General features: G+C 39.2%; 2 protein-coding genes across 6 annotated transcripts in view; one reads left to right on the top strand and one right to left on the bottom strand.

Annotated features, from left to right (window-relative positions):
* LOC144089145 (mitochondrial adenyl nucleotide antiporter SLC25A23-like) overlaps positions 1-21773 on the bottom strand; it is a 36024-nt gene that overhangs the window by 14024 nt on the left and 227 nt on the right. For all 3 annotated transcript variants that reach the window (XM_077620050.1, XM_077620051.1, XM_077620049.1), the window contains exons 3-4: positions 10915-11009; positions 1082-1178 (exon numbers count right to left, since the gene is read on the bottom strand). The gene's annotated coding sequence lies outside the window, so the exon portion shown is untranslated. The remainder of the gene's footprint in view (positions 1-1081; positions 1179-10914; positions 11010-21773) is intronic.
* Positions 1119-21479, top strand: LOC144089143 (junction plakoglobin a-like). Of its 3 annotated transcripts, none has more exons than XM_077620045.1 (17): positions 1119-1222; positions 11197-11242; positions 11653-11868; positions 12981-13234; positions 13917-14155; positions 14318-14519; positions 14596-14740; positions 14832-14935; positions 15059-15178; positions 15348-15566; positions 16961-17113; positions 17703-17822; positions 18026-18176; positions 18661-18782; positions 19338-19377; positions 19641-19780; positions 20146-21479. In XM_077620045.1, exons 2-16 carry the CDS (start codon positions 11227-11229, stop codon positions 19775-19777), a joined length of 2238 nt encoding a protein of 745 aa, XP_077476171.1. In that variant the 5' UTR covers positions 1119-1222; positions 11197-11226; the 3' UTR covers positions 19778-19780; positions 20146-21479. The 3 variants fall into 3 exon arrangements, with proteins under 3 accessions (XP_077476171.1, XP_077476168.1, XP_077476170.1); XM_077620042.1 differs by having other exon boundaries at positions 1164-1348; XM_077620044.1 differs by lacking the exon at positions 1119-1222 and adding an exon at positions 1396-1445.

Genomic DNA, 21773 nt, shown 5'->3' with positions numbered 1-21773 from the left:
TTAACTCATGACATTAATGACCCAATTCAAGATGCAGGCACTAAAGATGTGTGAACAGTGATAGGAGGAAAAATGTAATTTTCAGAATGTTCAGTTAACCCTTTTACACACAAATTTATTGTTTTTAATCCTCATGGACAATCATTTAACTCTTCGCCTGGCATTGAGGGCAACGTAGTCCAATCTATTTTAAATGGAAGGACATCAGGGAACTATAAAGTAATATGAGAGTAGTATTTAATGTGTAATTTCAGACTTTTTAAGTAACACTGCTATTGAAGGATTTGGGCATCATACCATGGCTTGAGAACTGATTTTGTCAAATTATGTTTGCGATCACACATTTTAGGGAACGGTAAAATTTCTGCATCTGCTCCACAACATTTAAAATGTAATTAATATCTGTTTGTCACCGGGGCAATGCAAATTTCTTAGGATGACAACCCATGTTTCCAATGATGCTCTCCTCTTAGGTCAGCGAATGAGCGCGGGGAGTAGACAGAGCGGTCAGAGATTGTCTGTTCATGAAGATGACTCACGCAGTAAAATAAGACTAGCCCTGAGTGTGAAGAAGAAAGCTTTGCGCTCCCACGGGTTATTTACTGTTGATTTTCCAGTCACTTTCAATTAATTTTAAGGCACGTCTGGTCATTTTTTTTTTTACCTCATTAGCTGCCTTTGAAAGCGCTAGACATCAGATACTTTTTGGCTGAATGACTATAATTAAAATGTTCCTTGTTTTTTCAAATTTCCAATATCTTTCTCGAATTCCTTTCTGGTTTTGTGTTTTATGCTTTACGTTTTTGCAGTTTGGCTGCATTTTCACGTTTTTTGTTGTTGCATTGACCTATCTGCATTTTATGGGTCACTTTATGGTCATTGGTCACATTTTCAACATTCAAAATCAATCATGGGTATTGGAAATAAATGGGGATATCATACTGTTAACACATTTGTGTACCTTGATGTCCTGAAATTTACATTCCGTTGAAAAAAACCCTAAAATTATATGTGCATGCGTCATGCAAAAAGTGTCAAAAGTTTGGACACCCCATATGAAGAAAAGACAGAAGAGTGATACCTCTTCTTTCTAGCCTATCTTCGGGTGACGCGTTCGTCGCTGCGAGGCTGCTGTCTGCTCCTTTTCGCCGCCCTGCTGGCCACTCGCTGCAGCGCTTCTGGGAGGAGAGACGAGACAAGAACGAGAGCCAGAGCGGCTACGGTGAGCGCCGCAAAAACCTCAGGAGTGTATGTATACTTACACCTGCCTGCCCTACGCGTACTGAGGGTTGCTGCGGGAGCGGGGCGTTTAAGTCGGCTGCAGCATCCCACCCTCCGTTTGCACAAGGTAAGCAAGCATCTTAATATCACGTACGGATGGAGGAAACAAGGTTAATTACCGCTAGCCCGCGATCATCTGCAGCGTCAGCTCAGCCGTCAGATAGGTACAATTTTTATCTTTTTAGTGCGTGTGTGTTTTTTTGTGTCGTTATTCAAACTTCCAACTTCCTAAAATGCCACAGTACGAAAACGGTATGCACGCACCACCTATGCATGTGTTCCGGTCAAGCTTCTCAATTATCCTCAATAATTTTTGGATGAAATAAAAGCGAAAAGGGTTGGAATAAATATGACACATACATTTGGACTTTGCTTGTGTGTTTCGGTGTGCACTTGAATGAGCTGGATCCGTGGGAACACCAATCGTTTTTTTATGAGTTTATGTGTTGCCATGCTTGGTGGCATGACGATAGCCATTCGTTCTCTCTCCCTCTTTTTTCCTCTCTCTCTCTCTCTCCCTTTTGCTCTCGCATGAAAACTAAATTTTTGAAACCCTAAATCTTTTAGATCTTATTTGAAAAAAAAAAGATAGTCATCACACAGTGATAATAATGTAAACATTAGAGTTATATATTTATAAAAGGCTGATCTTGTCCATATATTCATTCATTCATTCATTCATTCATTTATGGGGTTGCGGGGGGTGCTGGAGACTATCCCAGCCAACTCTGGGCAGCAGGCAAGGGACACCCTGAATTGGTTGCCAGCCAATCACAGGGCACAAGGAGACAGAAAACAATTTTACACTCATACTCATACAATTTTGAGGATTGGTGTCAAATCTGCGGCCTGTGGGCCAGAAGTGGCCAGCTTGTGGGTCCAATCTGGCGCGTGTGGTTGTTCGGCTGACAGGCTCTTTGTAGCTCATTCATACAGTATGTACATAATAAAATGTCTAATTCACTTAAACTGGCTGTGGATGTTCATCTTTCAGCGCCATTGACGTCTAACACCGTCAATGGTGGTAAAGTTAAATATTTGGGCTAAAAATAAACTGGTCTGGCCCACATGACATCTAGTTGGCATAAATGTGGCAAACCAGGATGTGCTGGATGATTGCCAGACCCTCGTCATTGTGTTGAGAGACTGCAATCATATTTATCTCTTATCAATTAACAACTTCACAGAAAATGTCGACAATGCGTGTCTATAGAGAGCGAAAGAAAACACTTCATGCCAATTAAGACTACTTAGGACCGGCAACATTCTGCTGATGAAACAGCAGACGACGAGCATTAAGACTCAACTGGGTTAACACTATGATGGCGGTTAATGACGAAGCTAGTGATGATATATATGCAGGGTTTAGTCGGATTCTTGAAAGCGAAATGGGAGTTTGGTCTGAGATATCTCCATGTGGACGCTCAGTCAGACGTCGCAAGAAGTAGGCATCAGACAGATATTTTTAGACTCACTGTGGGTTATATTTACATACGTTATTATCTCTGATATGCATCAAAAACAAAATACCCGCAAAACTGCTTTGACATTTCTAGAAAACGATGCTGGAATGATTTTTGTGCGTGAATATTAGGTAGTGGGGGCTATTACTGGCTTGTTTGATTTTATAGGGTATTATTTTTTTATACGCTCATGTTCCTTAGCTTAATTGTAAACCGTCTGTCGTGCCAGAAGCAAAATAAACTGCAGATATTTTGGTAGCAACACAGGTTGCTTGGCTGTCACCATATTACTATGAAGCTGTAATCATCATTCATATTTGAGGAGAGGTGTCGGCATTTATTTATATGTTTGCACCATCTGTCATGGGGAATGTTTATCTTGGAGCACTTTTATCTTTAAGAGAACCTCTATGAATGTGTGCATGTGTGTACACTAAGACACACACACAATAATTTGACAAGTGGAGGAATAAAAACTATGCACCAATGCCACTGTAGCTACTTTTTAGTTTTTAAAAGCCACATGATTGGAGATTTTTTTTAATGCAAGTAGCATTGCAAATGGTATATTTTTGAGTATTGATATCAAGTTGAAAATCTTAGTACAGTGGTACCTCGACATACGATCGTAATCCGTTCCGAGACTGAGATCGTATGTCGAGGTTTTCGTAACTCGAGCGAACGTTTCCCATTGAAATGAATTGAAAGCAAATTAATTCGTTCCAACCCTCTGAAAAAACACCAAAAACAGGATATTGGATTGGAAAAAATGTTTTACTTCTTCTAATTTCACCATGCGCGTTGTGCGTTTCCTGGTCGAAACACGTCTGAATAAATCGTTCAGTCCTCGTAGATAGAGTAGTTATACACAAAAGAGATGCGGCAAAAAAGACAGTGCGCTACAATGATAAACAGCATCTCATGTCATGGCCACCTGGCTTGGTCGCATCTCGAAATTTTAATTGTATCGCGAGCGAATTATTCGATCGAATTTTTTGTCGTACCACGAGCATGTTGTATCACGAGGTACCACTGTATCTGGACAATAGTAGTTTTTATGTGTAAGAAAATCATATGCCAATATAGTCCAGGAAAGCTTAAATATGAATAGGACTGTTTTCTTGTAAAATTTGGTGAGTGTGGTAAACCTACGGCACTATAAGGCAGTGGGTGTTGAATAATTATGTACATGCATACAGTCAAAGCAGTCTGTTAGTAAGAACTCTACCCTTGAAGTATTGGCCGATTTCCCCATATCAGGCTTTGCTGAATTCTGCGTTCGTGCCAAACTGGAAATTGGCATAAACCTCGACTAAAATGAATTCTCTGATGAGTCAATTTTCTGCTTGGTTACACAGTTATCTCTGTTGCAGAGTGACTAGCTCCACTCTAAGACCACCATGTAAAAAAAAAAAAAAAAGTAAAAGACACAATGTCCTTCCAGTGTTAAATCCCCTTCAAGCATTATAGAAATGCCTAGAGTAAAAGCGGTATAGTTAAGGGATGGCTAGAACAGGACAAGCTTTAGATACTAAAAAAAGTTCCATGCACAGACCACATCCGTATATTCCTCGATGTTCCTGCAGATCTTTTGATGCTTGAGTATAGTTCATTTGCATTTCCCGCAGGTAACAGCATCACATTATCTTACAAAAAAATGTAAAGTCAATTTATAAACATGTATGCAATGTGCTCTACTGTATAGATCTTTTGATCTTCTCTATTCAAAAGTTTGACTAGAAACTGACTTCCAAAAGCTAATTTTGTCCAAGGTGACATCACGCACAGATTTCTCCAGTGTTTAAACAAGCTGATCCTACATAACGATGTCCTGAACAGATGATATAAAGTGCAGGGGTGTTCAGACTAAAGCCTGCGTGCTAACTGTGGCCCGTTGAGCAGTGTTTTAACCCCCAGCAAATAATGAAAATATCTTTGAATATGGCCTGCACAAGAATCTTGAGTTCATTCTGTATTGAGTTGCACTTCTCAGCTTTAACTTTAGTATGAGGAAGTCACTTAAACTGCACCTCTGCTTTAGCTCAGAAATCAAAACATGCTGAAATCAATGTAGGAAATTGTAAAATTGTAGTATTTAGTTTTGTATAAATACATTTAGAAAAAAAATCCATTGTAATAAATTCACACCTTGATTGTGGATTTCTTAACATTTTCTATGCTGTCTCTGGACATTTTTTCTTTGCTCTGGAAATGTGAGGTAATGACAACTGAGTTCAAAAGTAGCCCATTTAATTTACCATCGTATGTCTATCGTTTGCCTGCACAAAGAAGCCAACAAACTCCTAGTGAGCACCTACCGGCTAAAACCTGCTGAGTTCACCATAGCAACAAAAGAATTACCTCTCTCTGTTGTTCTGGGATAATTTTCTCAGTAGAGAAATTACGTGCTAATTTGGAAACCCAGCGGTAAGCCAAAGTTCCAAGTTAGTAAACTGATGTGTTCTTTTCATTTGGCTCCAAAGCCCTGAGCATCCAGCCACTTAGTCACTCAGTCTTCAACCACTTCCAATCCGGTCTGGGTGTGGCGAATGGATGAATTCGCCCCTAGCAATCAAAATGGATTGGATCAATCAAAGACGAGCATTCACAACCAGCCCTCCCAGTTTAAATCAATTGTCAAACAGTTCAATACAATGAAAAACAAAATTCAATTTTAGAGTGTTACTCGGGGCCCAAACAGTGTATATATTTCAGTTTTAATTCATTTTAATTGTATTAATGATGTATTTACTAGCAATGTAAAAATGAAATAACTATGAATAATAAAATATATCATAATAACAATACAGCCAATGCTAATTTTTTTTAATGACCAAATTAAGGGGCCCAGAAAATGAATCACTTGCCTACTAAACGTTGAAGGTCTTAAGTATCAACTTTTGAATAGTTGTAAGGAACACTGTCCCTGAAATGGTTAAGGATTGTAAAAAAAACACAAAAAAACGGAGACTAGCTTGAGCGCAAATGTAAGATTTGTCACTCTAACAGAACAGGCCACATACAAACAGAGAGACATATTTTGCCAAGGGGAGTCAAGCCCTCGCTACACGTCTTTGTGTGTATCCAAGGGGAATAGTGTGTTTACAGAGGTATGCATGCATTTGCATTTGGATCTCCTTCTCCTGTCCACCAGACTAAAAGTGACGCTGTTCTTTGCAGCACTGTCTATAAATCTGTTTTCAAAGCCTGTGTTGCACTGCACGTGTGTTTGTGTGTCTCTCTGTGTCTATGTACACGCTGTGTGAGCTTTTTAGAATGGGAAGCCGGGCGAATTAAAATGACCGTGACAAAGCCCGGAAAGGTTGCCGATCAACGACGATAAGCGCAAAGTCGCAGCTCAAATGCGAACTGTATTTCTTGGCTTTCAAGATAACGGGTCGTACATCATTTTAGTTCTGAATGCAGACAACCTTTTTCATAGACGTAGCAAGAAAATGAAAAATAAAGTTGTGTCAGATTCTTGTGAACGAAGAAGTCACGAATTGCCGCAAAAATGACAAGCTGCAATGAGATACAGATTTCCACTCAGTGCCAATTGGTCTTTGGGGATTTTTGACACATTTATTACAAGAGTGAGACAGGGTATTTGGGAGTTTTTTTTTTTTTTAAGCGCCTAACCAGATGGGAATTAAACCAAAAGACATGTCAGCCTGGTTGTTATTGCCCATGAAGCGTGCGTGCTAAACACATGGAGTTGCCTGTGGCTTTTTTTTGTTGATGTACTTTTAGTGGCTTCAATAAATACTGTAAGAATTAGGCCATGTGGTGTGAAACATACAGCCCGTGGGCCACTAGGGGGTCCGATCTGGCCTGCGGGGTTGTTCCGCCTGAAAGGTCTTTTATAGCTCATTCATACTGTACAAAAAGAATCAAATTATTATTATTTTTTCCTATCCATAGTCACATTGGTTCTTTCGACCCCTACAGTCAAAATGGCGGCATCGATAAGAGTTCTCCAGGAACATTAATACATTAATTAATACCAACAGTTGTTACAAATGTGGCCCGCCAACCAATCAGAATTTGACGCCCCTGTATTAGGCACTTCCATATCATCTTGTTAACAACCTCATGCCATTGTACATATTTAGATAATGAGGTTATTTTTCTGTCAGACGTTGCCCCTTACCTAATATTCCCAACAGAAGTGCTTAATGTGGTTCCGATAAAAAAAGACGAATGAAGCACAGCTTAAAACGGGATGAATCGGTTACTGTTTCAATTATACACACTGTTGCAATATGGCCTCATTTCCTAATAACCAAGTTTATATTCATCGGCTATTATCAGTATCACTCATTTGCCACATGAATAAAAGTCAATGAAATATTCATTCTATTAACTAACTGGTGCCCCTGCTTATCAGCTGTCTTTTTTTTCTGCAGACTGTGCAGTAGCAGTTATCAGTCACTGAGCTGCTGCCGCTCTTGCATTTAAATGCACAAATTAATTGGGTTACTGACGGTCTAGCCACATTTTCTCCAACTCCCAATTTTTACGATTTGCTTCCATAGCAATGTGGTACTTTCACACAGACCTATATGAATTAAAATATTACTATTTGCTTTTTTTTTAGAGACTCAGTTTCCCCAAACCAACGTAGTGAAAAGTTAGCAAAGATGGTACCAGTTAGCCGACCCTGAGCTAATGCAGATGCACGTTTTTAAGTTGCTGGCTCCATCTAGTGTTAAAGATGAGTAAGCGCGACAGAATGCAGGCTTAATTTGAGATTCTTGTGCAGGCTAAATTCTGATTATTTGCTACAGGCCCAAAAAAACCCTGTCAGAAGGCCACAGTTGTCCCACAGGCCATATTTTGGACACCACCGACTGAGATAGTTTAAATCTAAGTAGCTCAGTAATTTCCCAAGAGTTTTGCGGGATTATTTGTGGAAACCTGCCTCCTGGGAATATAAAAAAAATGGAGATGAATCAAAGCAGGGACATTCCAAATGGACAGCAAACAACGAGCTAAAACTCATTATAAAGCTCATTAAAGCGAATACGAGCTGCAGTGTCAGTCTTTCTCTCCTGCTTCATCACCATGAAAGGAGCCTTATTATTTTACTCCATTTGGCTGCCTTAAACACATGCTGGAAAATCAACATGGTTCCAGGCTGATGTGCCTCAATTTTGAGTAACAATTATTATAATTAATAATTATTGTAATTGCTATAGCAACATGGAAATGTACTTGACTGGCTATTTTATGTCGTTATTCCAGAAATACAATTTTAAATCATAAATGAGTTGATTCAACCATGTGAGTTGTATATTTCCCCATGGTTGTCAATAGATATAGAAATAGATGCTATTTTTATTTTTTGTTTGTATAATGGGCTTAATGTTTCTCGGCTGGCCACTGTAAATTTATACTCCGCACAAGAATGTAAACAGTGTCATCATCTAGCTTGCTTACCACAGCAGTGTGTCCTGACATTCATGTGATTATGAAAAATGTATAATGGCATTTAAAAAAAAATTGTAGCTTCCTAGACACTGACCATGGGAATCTGAATGCTATCAATAGTTTACTGACATTAGCGACACTGACCCATTGGCTACTCGGACGATTCGCCGAAAGACGTTTCGCCGACGGATGTTTTGCTGACGGACAGTTCGCCGAAAGAATTAAAGTGTTTAATTTATTATTTTATTAAGCAAATAAAAGGGGGGATGTTTCTCATTGTGTTGTTTTTTGTGCCGAGGTTGAAAAACATATACACACGATCCGGGGGCGGGGCGAGCGCACAAATCCCGTTTCGGCGAAACGTCTTCCGGCGAATCGTCCGGTCAAAAAGCTTGAGTTCAGTCCACATTGTTTTGCAGTTCTTTCAATTAATTGACTTAACCTTCAAACCGACCCCAAAATGCACAGGTTAAAACCAGCGTAATTGTCCCTTGCTCGTAGACCATTTTGAACAAGTTGAAGACAAGCGAGGGAAGACCGCCTGACTCCAAAATAAAATATATTAAAATAATTCCTCTGGTAAAGGCATGAATATGGAGCAGATGATCTAAATAACCACCGTATATGAGATAAAAAAGGGTGACCATGAAATAACTGAAACAGACTTCAGGCTGTACTTTTGAAAATGTACACCAGTGTCAATGATGTAGCCAAGAAAGCTGGAGAGGGCGCACAAAGGAAAAAAAATAAGAACCAAGGATGACAAGATTGATAGAGTGGGACATGATTAGATGTTTGGAGGATAGATAAAGGAGGGCGACAGAGAGCCAGTGATGTTGTATAATGTGAGAGCAAATCACAAAGAATGGGCTTGAGAAAAACTGTGTGCATTTGTGTGCATTTGGGGGGAGGAGGGTTGCAGCTTTGATGGCTATGTAGGAGGAATGAAAAGCCTGTCTCCTCCTCTTAACGTCACACATGCTTCATCTTGCTCTTTCTGCCTCATTTCTCCTCAACTTGTTCTTTTCTTCTCGCAGCTCACCTCTTTCTCCATCGCCTCAAACTCCTTTTATTTTCTTTCTTTGTTTATCTTCCCCTCTAATGATGCCAATAAGAGTCATTTTTGCTTTAACAGTATTTACAAAGAGTAAATACTTTGTGTAAGATGCGCACGTTTATGAGCCCAAGAACACTTTAGAAATACAATGAGCTGTCACACACAGTCAAAAACATCCTCTTTCCATTTTAGACTTATAGATGGATCCTTCCCACATATTCAAAATAATGTTAGATAGTGGGTGACTATGCATGGGGTCTTCTATAGGAAGGGTTGTATTAAATCTGTTAGAATTTTTAAGATGACATTATATGATCGTTTGTGCTTTTTACAATAAGCATTGTTTTAGAAGCAAGGTTTTCTTATCCTGTTTTTTTTTTCTCAACAATGTTTACCTTTAAAGTAGCCATGGCGAGAAAATACATAACACTTGATGCAGTGATGGTTCATTTAAATGTAGAGATAAATGAAAATTGAAAATTTGGTAGTTGAAAAGCTGAGGTCTGGGAAAGGTAGAAGGGTTGTCAGAATTTGACAACAACCTTCTAAATCTGACACAAGAAGATTGTCACGTCAGAGAGAATGGGGTGTAGCAGAGGCCCCTAAGGCTAATGGAGCTGACAGCAAGAGAAGTAACAACTTTAGTTATATGGGGCGCATCGAAGGGCGATGTCTGCTCCCATCCACGTTCAGTCACCTTTGCCAGTTCTCACTTATAGGAGGGGAATATTACCATATTAATGCAGTATTTCGACCAAAGGTATATAGGTCATTCCAGAATTGGAGGATGTTTTACAGCCCGTCCTTTGAATTTTAAGTAACCCACATACAAAATACTAAAGCAGTCAGTAAGTCAATGTACTTGTCCTCAGATGAAATAAAAAATAATAATAATAATAAGTTTGTATTATCACCTAAAATGTCTTTGTCTCTTTGTCCTTCATTACCACATTCATTTTTTTTTTATAAAACATGAAAGTTAAATATCACAGAGTATGAAGCAGAGTGAAGGTAGTGAAAAAGGAAATAAATGGCAACGGATTAACGCGGAGATGAAGAGAACCAAGCAGGGAAAGGGGGAGGAAAACATCCGACAAGAATATAGAAAGAGATTTATGTGTCATTCTGTTCAACAAATCAAACCATGTTAAAATGACTCTACTTCAATATTCATGTAACATTGAGCTATATTAGCGAATTAGAATTCGCGTCTGGAATTGATCCTCCCAGCTAAAAAGTTGAGAATTCTAAGCTTCTCATAAGTGTCAATTAAGCCAGTTATTTCAAATTGTATGCAATACTGGAGTAAATGCATACTATGTACTTTAGAGCAAATTTCAATGTGTTGACAGGAGGAGAAAATAGTGGTAAAGGATGTGTTTTGAACTACAATGCACATCTCTGTATTTTTTTGTGTATTGTGTATGAATTTGCTTTACGAGGTACATTTCTCTAGTGGCAGACACGAGGGCTATGTCGAAAAATAAATTGGTTTCTTTAAGCCTTCTGGACCTCGCTTTCATTCCATAAATATACTGCATTGCATTCCTCTTTCTTGCTACCATGAATTAAACCTGAAGGTCAGCTATAGTGTTTTTTAAATTTTGCATGGTTAAAATAAATGAATGTTTGACACAAACTATGCTCACACAAGTATGGATTAGTGTTTAAAAGTAGAAATACCCAGATTTACTGCAATTGTGGAATGGTTGAGTGCATTGATCCGGACTCTTGATCGTGGTTTGCAGATCCCAAAGATAGTCTCCGGCTCAAGCACACTGTAAAAAATAACAAAACAAAAACAGCCCTTTTTACAATACCTGTTCAAGTTAAAAGATATCCCTAATACAACTCAATGTTTGTGTCTTATAACCAGAAAATTACAAGCTTTTCTCAGATCAACACAATGTGAAATGTAGTTCTTTTCCATAGAATCTTGATGCATTAGTATGTATTTCTTCACAGGTCATTGGTCTGAATTGTGAGTGGACGGCGATGATGTCCATGCCAAGTAAGCAAACTATAATTTCTATTTTCCCCAAAATCAACTCTTCCTTCAATAATATTTCAAGCCTGTAATAACTGCCAAACCGATTACAATTGTGTTACTGCGGTACAATGCCTCTAAAAAGGTTTGAAAAGTGAGGTGTACAAGGACCTCAACCCTTTCGTACCTGAGTTATCACTTTTTTGTTTGACCTTGACAGTGCAGTGCTTGGCTTGCCATTGACAGCAAATAAAGTCCAATCCATTTTGATGAATGAAAGTTAATTAACCCCCCTTTCCATTCCTCTATTTAACAATAAAGTAGAAGGATTTTCAAGTTGGCCCTTTGTCCTTGGATTTTGGGAAAGTTTGGACACACCCGGTTAGAATGGATTTATTGCACATACATAAAGCGCATGCTTTTTGTTCCTGTAGTGAATGAGGCGGACAGTGTAGTGAAAGTGGCTGAATGGCAGAAGACCTACTACGCATCGGATTCTGGCATTCAATCAGGAGCCACCACCGTGCGGGATGACGACAGCAGTACTGGGTGCAGTGGGAGTAAAGAGTACACAACCAGTACGACCAGCACAAATATTGCCCCCACAACAACTGGGGCAGGAGTGGCAAATGAAGAAGAATGTGACACAGGTGAGACTTCCTATCAGTTTAGTGGCTATTTTTGGTGTCATTTAAAAAAAACTAAAGATCCGCAATTATTATGGTATCTATTTTTTTGGATTATTTGATCATTATTATGATATTCCTTCATTTACATACATTCCTGTAGGATTACAATGTTGACAAAAACTGAATTACTGATATTAAAATGGTTAAAAACAAAATTCCACACTGTTTATGGCCCCCTAGTAACATTGTAAAGTTATTTTTTCTTAGTATTTTATGGAATTGCATGCAATTGATGCCGGTTGACGTCCGATTCATTTAAACCGGGAAGGCGGGCCGTGAATGCTCAAAGGAAAATATTGAGGTAGGACATGGCACCTCAGGTATTGGTATAATCGTTTCACATCGCTTCACTAATGTGATGCAGCCTACAGAAATGGTCCGATGCCCGCAGCATATGAAAACCCTCAAGCTGTTTTTATCATTATGTTTTTCAATCACAATTTATATTTGTCACTTCAGATAAGGGATTTCTTTGGATTTTCTTGTTCATTGTGAAAAAAAGTGCCACACTCGCTGAAAGCAACCAATATTTATGTGAATCTGATTGAAGGCAATGGCACGGTGTGCTTCAAGAGAGAGATAAACCACAAAGCGAAAAATCCAATGGTTGTTGCTTATTGTGTAGGCTGAAATACCCCTTGCATGGCTACCTTAGAAGGATTAGATTTTCATACTTGAACAAGTATGCACTAAAATCAATTGATCCTCATACCTTATACAAGCTGGTATGTTCATTTTCAGGTCTGTTAGTCTTGCTTTATGTTGAAGTTTCGATTCCTCATAAACTGAAGTGACTCCCTTGGGTCCTATCTAAACGTGGTTCACACACGCACACAGCTTGAGAGCAGGTGAAGTGGGATGAGATGAGTAAATTAAACAGTTCGGAGAACAAAACGTCCTTCAGCAAACGTCTCTCGCTTCTATTTCTTGAATGCGTGCCTCAAGTACCTCGGCAGTGCTCGTCTCCCTTTTGCCAACTGCTTTTTTTTTGTCCTCGCATATTAGATTTTTCTAATTTGTTCTCAATGGATAGTATGACTTCATCTTCTCCCTGTCTCGAATTTCCTCCTCAGATTTAGATGCTCACTACTCATTAACTCGGGCCCAGCGCGTAAGGGCAGCCATGTTTCCAGAGACGTTGGTGGAAGGAGAGGCAGCCATACCTGTTCAAGCAGATCCGACACAGCAGAGCAACGTGCAAAGACTGGCTGAGCCCTCTCAGTTACTAAAGACAGCTATAGTTCACCTGATAAATTATCAGGATGATGCCGAGCTGGCCACAAGAGCGGTGCCAGAACTCACCAAGCTCCTTGCAGATGAAGATCCGGTATTATAAAAATATATTTCTATAGTCGCTTCTCCCCATTTCATGTTTCCATTATTGTTCCTACAGTATAAACTTTTCATATATATTTGGCGGATCCAAGCCGCGATGCGGTGAATCCGCGATAGTCGATCCACAATGTGGCGAGGTATTACTCTATTCCACAGGTATCAAAGTTGCGGGCTGGGGGCCAAATCTGGCCCGCCGCATTATTTTTTGTGGCCCGAGAAAGTATATCATGAATGCCAACTTTCTGTTTTAGGATCAAATTAAAATTAAGAGTATAGATGTATATTAAATTTCCTGATTTTCCCCCTTTTAAATCAATAATTGTAATTTAATCCATTTTTTCTGTTTTTAGTTCAAAAATCATTTTGTAAAATCTAAAAATATGTAAAAAAGCTAAAATAAACATTGTTTTAAATCTATAAATAACTGAATATTCAGGCCCTTTAATCCAGTTCATGTAATCCATTTATAAAAAAAATCTAAATATTATATCTAAAATGGTCCGGCCCACATCAAATCGAGTTGACGTTAAAGCGGCCCGCGAACCAACCCAAGTCTGACACCCTTGCTTTAGTTGGGTTCCCGTTAGGCTTTTTGTAAAGTGACTTGCAACTGAAACTAACGTGTTTGACCCCAAAAAGTTACACTTATTGATCCTTTTGCTTGGTTTTACTAGGTAGTGGTTAACAAGGCAGCCCTGATTGTCAACCAGCTGACTCGAAAGGAAGCTAGTCGCCGGGTGCTAGTGCAATCTCCAACAATGGTTGGAGCTGTGGTTCGTGCCATGACAGCAGCAGTTGACATGGAGACAGCTCGTTGCACTGCGAGCATACTCCACAGCCTCTCACACCAGAGTGACGGACTGCAGGCCATATTTAAATCCGGAGGGATACCCGCGCTCGTCCGCATGCTGAGGTAGAATGCTTTCCATTGGATGACTTAAGATTCCTAGCTTCAAAATGACACATCTGGTCCTGCTCTTGTATCCCACAAATCCGTGCCTATTTTGTATTTTAAAGTTTTAAAACATTCAATTAATAACATTCAGACTGGTATTCTTTGTCACTTATTTCACAGTTCACCTGTGGAGTCAGTTTTGTTTTACGCCATAACCACCCTGCACAATCTTCTACTGCACCAAGAGGGAGCCAAAATGGCTGTACGTCTCGCAGATGGCCTTCAGAGAATGGTGCCCTTACTAAAAAAGAGCAACCCCAAGTTCCTTGCCATTACCACAGATTGTCTACAGCTCCTGTCTTATGCCAACCAAGAAAGCAAGGTGGATTGCCGTTAGGCCTAAAGCAGACATTCATTTATAAAGTCTGCAACACAAGACTGTTTCCTGTTTTTCACAGCTAATTATACTCGCCAACGCGGGCCCAGAAGGTCTGGTGTTCATAATGAGGAACTACAACTATGAGAAGCTGCTATGGACCACCAGTCGGGTTCTCAAAGTACTGTCTGTGTGTCCCAGCAACAAGCCCGCCATAGTAGAAGCTGGTACAACTGAAGAAATAAAATGTTCATGTGGAATAATGACAGGTGATGAAAACATTGAGTCGTGCCAATCTACGTTTACATCCGTCTACAGGAGGTATGCAAGCTTTGGGTCAACATCTCACTGGGTCAAGTCAGCGCCTGATTCAGAACTGTTTATGGACGCTACGCAATCTGTCCGATGCGGCAACCAAGCAAGTATGTATGGCTCAATTTCTAGACTTTCAAGGATAACACCTACTGTGGAAACCAAATTTGGTTACCAGGAGAAGGTTGCAGAAACGATAACATTTCGCCCTCAACTGTTCTTGCTCTCCTCAGGAAGGTTTAGATGGTCTGCTCCAGATATTAGTCACCCAGCTGGGTTCAGACGATGTCAACATGCTGACCTGTGCAACAGGCATCTTATCCAACCTCACTTGTAACAACTCACGCAACAAGGTAGGCACATAAATGTATTTTAGGGCCTTTCTGAAAAAAATACACACATTTTTTAACTTTCAGTATTCATATATATGTATAAGCGTTAGGGGGTTATTGTATATTTAGCGATTTTCTTTTCATAGCCATTAATATTGTTGTGTTATGTTTTAAAACCTCCTTGACAAAGACTCTGGTCACTCAATTTGGTGGGGTTGAGGCACTGATCCATGCTGTACTGCGCGCCGGGGAAAAAGAAGACGTTGCAGAGCCAGCAGTTTGCGCTTTGCGTCACCTGACGTCGCGTCACCACGACGCCGAGCTGGCCCAAAATGCTGTGCGGCTTCACTACGGCGTGCCTGCTGTGGTCAAACTACTCGGACAGCCACATTATTGGCCTGTTATAAAGGTGGGTCAAGGAGCACTGAACTACTGCCCAGTTAATAATAATAATAATAATAATAATAATAATAATAATAATAATAATCGGACATAGGCCATGTCGTCATTACCACAACACAAAAAAGCCTACTTGTCATCACACGCAGAAACTGCGTGTGACGAAATTGATGGTGCTTCTCCATAAGCTACGTTTAATCGGCAAAAGACCTAAATAAGTGTAAGTTACGGACTTGTAATTTGTCATTCCGCTGTTGTGAATACAGGTCGCTTACCTCTCGATTACATACAGGTCGCTTACCTCTCGATTACCGCACACTGTCTGCCACTTACCTTCCTTCAAGTCAGCTAGGAGGCGGCAGATCACCAACCAAACATCTATTCATATGCCGCAGAAGGGAATGTGTGTATGTTAGCGCGAGTTTAGATGTCTGATGGATGTGGGGAAAAAACTGTCCTTAAGCCTATTTGTCCGAGCTTTGTGGGACCTATAGCGTCTGCCAGAGGGCAGCAGCTGGAACAGATTGTGACCAGGGTGGTAAGGGTCCCCTATGATGTGCTTGGCTCTGCTGAGGTAACGCGGGCTGGCAATGTCTTCAAGTGAGGGCAGAGAGCAGCCGACAATCCTCTGGGCAGTGTTAATCACTTTCTGCATGGCCTTTTTGTCTGCCGCCGTGCTTCCAGCGTACCACACTGTGATGCCGTACGCCAGGATGCTCTCTACAGTGGTTCTATAGAAGGTTCTCAGAAGATTGGAGCCCAAGTTGTTCTTCCTGAGCACCCTGAGGAAATGGAGTCGTGTCTGAGCCTTCTTGGAAAGCAACTATACTCGTTTAGCTGTCAAACATCAAAGTGAATTGATAGTCTGTGAGGCATGTCCTTATCGATTATCTTATGTAGGAATAAAAATACCTTGAGATGCAGCCACAGAGAAGAAAATAGGTATACAATACATCATAACACACATTTTCTATTATACTTTGACAGCACCTACTAGCATGTTGTGTCCCTGGAGGGACGCATGTTCTCTGAGTGCATCAGCAATTTGTGTTTGCTTTCTCAGCGGTCAGAGAGGGGAGAGATACTGGTAGTACTTAATTGAGGAGATTTTTGTTGCTGTCATTTCCACACTGACTAAAAGCACCATAACCAAAATTTCTCAAAATTGAAGAAAAGAACTTACACCCACTGCCCCTGACTATAAAGCACATTTATCTTTGTATTAATCAGATATATTATATGAAAGGCATCACTATATTATGTTATAATGTTTTGTAACTCTTTTTAAATTTGGCCAGGGAATCTATTCAGTGTTTTGTTGTTTCGTATGTAACTTTGAGGAAATGAATGAGGTGTTTAACGATATCTGTGCCTGCCTGCCTGTGTATGTTTGATTCCTTCCAGGCTACTGTTGGCCTCATCCGCAACCTTGCACTGTGCCCAGTTAATCAAGCGCCGCTTAGGGATGCAGGGACAATCCCCCGATTGGTTAACCTACTATTAAAAGCTCACCAGGACACACAGAGACATGGCTCTTCTTCCCAGCAGACATATCAGGTATGAAAATGCAACATACAGGTCGATACAAGCGAAAAAATTCAGAAAAATCGAAGGAAGCTCGGGCCAACTTGAAATGAATATTGGCTATGTCCCTGAACGAAAAAAAAACTGATTTAAAAAATATATTAATTTGTTTTTATTTTCAAGTAGTCACTCATTGGCTAATCAGGAAACATGATCACTCAAAGCAAAATGGATTTGATGTCTAGAACTGGGAATGGCAGTGAATGAGTTCAGGGCTACAAGAAACAATAATAATAATTCAGAACTAAAAATAATTTTGCAAAGATAAAATGTTTTGAAAATCTACAAAATTACCTACCTTGATATCAACGTATTGACAGGTTTTAACACCTGAACTAATGCAGAGGCACTTTTTAAATGACTGACTCCATCTAGTGTTGAAGCTGAAAAGTGCAACAGAATGTAGGCTGAACTTAGGCTTCTTGTGGGGGCCAATAAAAATGGTGTTGCAAGCCAAATTTGGACAGCCCTGATCTATTGCATACAGTATATTGCGTATATGTGGTATTACCGTGTTCATTTCTGTGCTAGATGTAGACTTCTTTTCTAAATATTTTAATAGGACGGAGTACGCATGGAGGAGATTGTGGAGGGCTGTACAGGAGCACTTCACATTCTGGCCAGAGATCCAATTAACAGAGGAGAGATTGCTAGCATGCAGACCATACCGCTATTTGTGCAGGTACACGCTGTTTCCAGACTACAAACATAGTCAAATTCATATGGTACAAATTGGAGAAAGTCAGTTAATTTACAAACTATGGAGATTACATTGGATTTAAAGGTTTGAAATTTAACAAACATGCAGTTGTAAGAATCTATATATTCGGCAATGGCAACTGATGACTAAACCTATAGATTTGTATGTGTGTATTTTATGTCTAGCTGCTGTACTCGTATGTGGAGAATGTGAAACGAGTAGCCGCAGGAGTTTTATGTGAGTTAGCGCTGGACAAACAGTCTGCTGAACTCATCGATGCAGAGGGTGCATCAGCGCCACTCATGGAATTACTGCACTCCAGCAATGAGGGAATTGGTATGTCTTTTATATGTTAAAAAAACTGTATATTTTGTATGTAGTATATATTTAACAATATTCTTGTTTGTGGCAGTGTCAAATTTACAAGAGTTTTAATTATAGTTTTTTTCAATTCACCTATATTTACCGCCATGAAAATTGTACTTTGCTGACAATCCTAAATATCTTTTTATCGTAAAATAAAGAACTATGTTGTACAATTTTGCGCATTGTGCATTAATCAGATGCAAATGTCCCACTTCTTTTAATTTGAAATTGCTGTCGATAAAACTGCTTTTATGTAGTGATACTCACTGTCTCCCATGCATTTACTTGCTGGTAAAAAAAGACTACATCTGCAGAAAATATGGATGTGTATACAAGTCTATTTATAAAACTGCTGCTTATTCTTACAACCTTAGATATTGGAAAGGGGCCTTCTTATCCGAGGTTAACACGAATTTGCACGTGGGCTAATCTAAACTTTGATTTATCTCCGCAGCCACCTACGCTGCAGCAGTGTTATTTCGGATTTCAGAGGACAAGAGCTCAGACTACAGGAAAAGAGTGTCAGTGGAGCTCACGCACTCACTCTTCAAACATGACCCTGCTGCTTGGGAAATGGTGAGAATTCAATTTGTGTCGTGGTGTCATCACGATAATTCGGTGTTTTTGTATTGATGTATTTGAGGTTTTATTTTATTAAAGGCGTATGGGCTTTATGAAAAAAAAGGCCAGGCTTTACGATCAGTGACACTCATAGAGAGACACTGTTTATGTGACTAGCACTATCTAGTGTTATATCTGGGAAGTGCAACGGAATGAAGGGCAAATTTAAACATCTTGTGCAGGCTATATTGAATGTTATCACAATTTGCTTGAGCCAATTCAAACTGGGCTGCAGTTTTCAGCTTTGTACATTTTTGAAAACAGTTCCATTGAATTTAGTGTACCACCAAAACATATTTTAGTCATTGAATATCATAAGAAGAGACTAAGCTGGTTTGGAATCTGTATGTGGAGTGAAGTATTGGAAAATGCTCAAGAAAAGAAACATTTTTGTCACTTATTATTTACCGTGTCAACAAACTCGGCTCAGAATCACTGATTTACATTATATTCATCATTCCACACATACAATATGGATATTATTATTTAATATTTTGCTTCTCTTTCAAGGCTCACACAGTTCCATTGGAGTCTGCATACTTGGCTGATGGTGAGTCTCAAATTTCTATACTTTGACTATCTACTTTTGTTATGTTAAGCCTGTTAGGGAAAATGTTCACTACAGTGGACAACAAGTTAAATGATTACCTTTAACCCTTTACAGGGCAAGCGACTATTTTTTCCATTGTATAAATCATTGCCTCCCATTGATGGCAGTAGATACCCAATATAATGCTAATCTTTCAGTGCCATTGATGACGCACTTTAAGATGGAAAAATATGACCTTTTTTTCCCCCTCTGTTCGCCTTTAGAATTAGATGGTCCATACCCTGCTTATGGCTACACGGACCTCCCTCTCGACACCCTGCCGTTAGACCCTGACCTCCATGAGTCATACATACCCGACATGACCTATGACCCAAGACAGAACTACCCTGAACCTCTTTAACAGGTAAGATGGAAAACAGCTTTACACTTAGAATTGACCTTTCAGCAAATTTCCGCCCCACTTAGACACTGTTGCTACTCAGCCAAGCTTTGAGACTCCGACTGTAGAATCTATGGTGAGAAAGCATTTACTGGAGTATGTCAGTGATTTGTTTTGGAGCAATTCCAAAGCAATATTCTCTAGATCGAGGCAGAAGGGCTTTGCATTATGCAGTGGAGGGTTGGATTTGCAATATAAACATTTGTAGCAAGGGGGAAACTACAACCGTCACAGCAAAATCATGGCTTTTCTGGGAGCTATTTTCTGGTGCCTATTTGTGTCCATTTTAGTGAGAGAATGTCATACTATGTTTGTTTTATTTCTTGCAGGAACATTAAATGACTGTTAAGGGGGGTGAAAAAAGAAAAGACTGGAGAAACTTGTGACGGAGGAAAACTTCTGAAAATCTTAATTACGAGGAGAATCAAGGCTTTTCAACATTTTTTTAAGGTGGAGGATATTCTATTTGGCAACCAAGAACTAAGGGAGAGCGATTATTAAATGTGTTTAATGTTGGTGTAAATAACACAATTAATATTTTGTTATAATGTCTTACAGTGGAGTGGAAATGTTACAAGGGTAACTTTAAATAGCAATCACAAATGTTTCATTTAGGGCATGTTGGATGAGCAAGAGTTACGATACAGCCGGTTTATAAAGATTAGTACTCCTCTCTGCTTCAAAAAGACACTCAATAAGAGGTTACGTTAGTCAATAGTTTTGGCTTATTCATTTTTTTTTTTTTACAAATAGACTTTTTTTTAGTTTACGTTAGGTTACTGATGTCATGTAACACAAAAAACGTTTTATTTTGACTAAAATTAATGCTAACAAATGCTACTCGTGTATCCCTGCAATCTTATAGTTGTCTACTCTGTGTATTTGAACTGTAACACACCCCAGGGTTCCATAAATGGTTGTTGCATGGTAGTGTAATGTGCCTACATTGACCAAATGTCCACCTTTGCTTACTGAAAAACAGGCATGAGAGAAGTGAAATGTATTAGACAGTATTTGGCCCAAAACATTTGAAATCAACTTGCTTACATGTTTATGGAGAAATTTGGTTCATAACCAACATACGTAACATAGATTGGTGACAGAATTTAAGATCTAATTAACACGACATTAAAGATTCAGGCTTGAAATAGTTTGTCAGTTGATGACTTTTTTCGTTTTTGCTTCTTTCATCAGGTTAAATTATTTTATCTGGTTAAAAGAAAATAAAGGATGAAATAAAAAAATGCACTAAAACATAATTTTTACTCAAACGTGATCAAATTTATGGTGTACCAGAAATTTGAATTGCATTAAAAGTCTTATTTAACTTTGATTTACAATACATCCGTACTACTTTCCTGTAGAACCAATTTAAATAGTATCTTCAGAATAGTTTTTTCTGCCATTTGCTACCCGTAATATTAAACTCTTAAATTTAAAAAACAAACAAACAAATAAAAACATCATATCACACTGAAAGCATTGGAACAGCTGAACAGTAGTGCCAAACAGTCATCATCCGTCTGAATTTAAAGAATATATTTTCACTTGCACTTGTCATCATCCACAGTCAATTCATGTTTAGTGTACAGTAAAAACATGTAAATCCATCACGTGGAGAATGGGCAGTGTCAATACGATGATAATAAAATTGTTTGAAATACTTGCTGCTTGTTCCCTTCATTTTCTGCAGCTCTGAAAACCGCACCCACGTATTACCTTAACTAGCATCACATTTACCATTCACAATGTGCCTACACCATGTAGTACGTGAACTGTTAGCTTAGCAATTAGCCAAGCGCGACTAGAACTAATCTCGTGCTAATCAATTATCATATTATTTGCACCATTACCACGGTACGTAATATTCAACCCTTCAAGACCCCGGACTGGTTTCACGATTTCTTGAACGAGACATAGATGATCACAATAACAGATTAAAACAATTTAGCATTGT

Source organism: Stigmatopora argus, chromosome 14, assembly GCF_051989625.1.
Source record: "Stigmatopora argus isolate UIUO_Sarg chromosome 14, RoL_Sarg_1.0, whole genome shotgun sequence".
Taxonomy (NCBI): Eukaryota; Metazoa; Chordata; class Actinopteri; order Syngnathiformes; family Syngnathidae; genus Stigmatopora; species Stigmatopora argus.
Note: the sequence above shows the minus strand (reverse complement) of the source record. Positions and strands in the feature narration are given on the sequence as shown.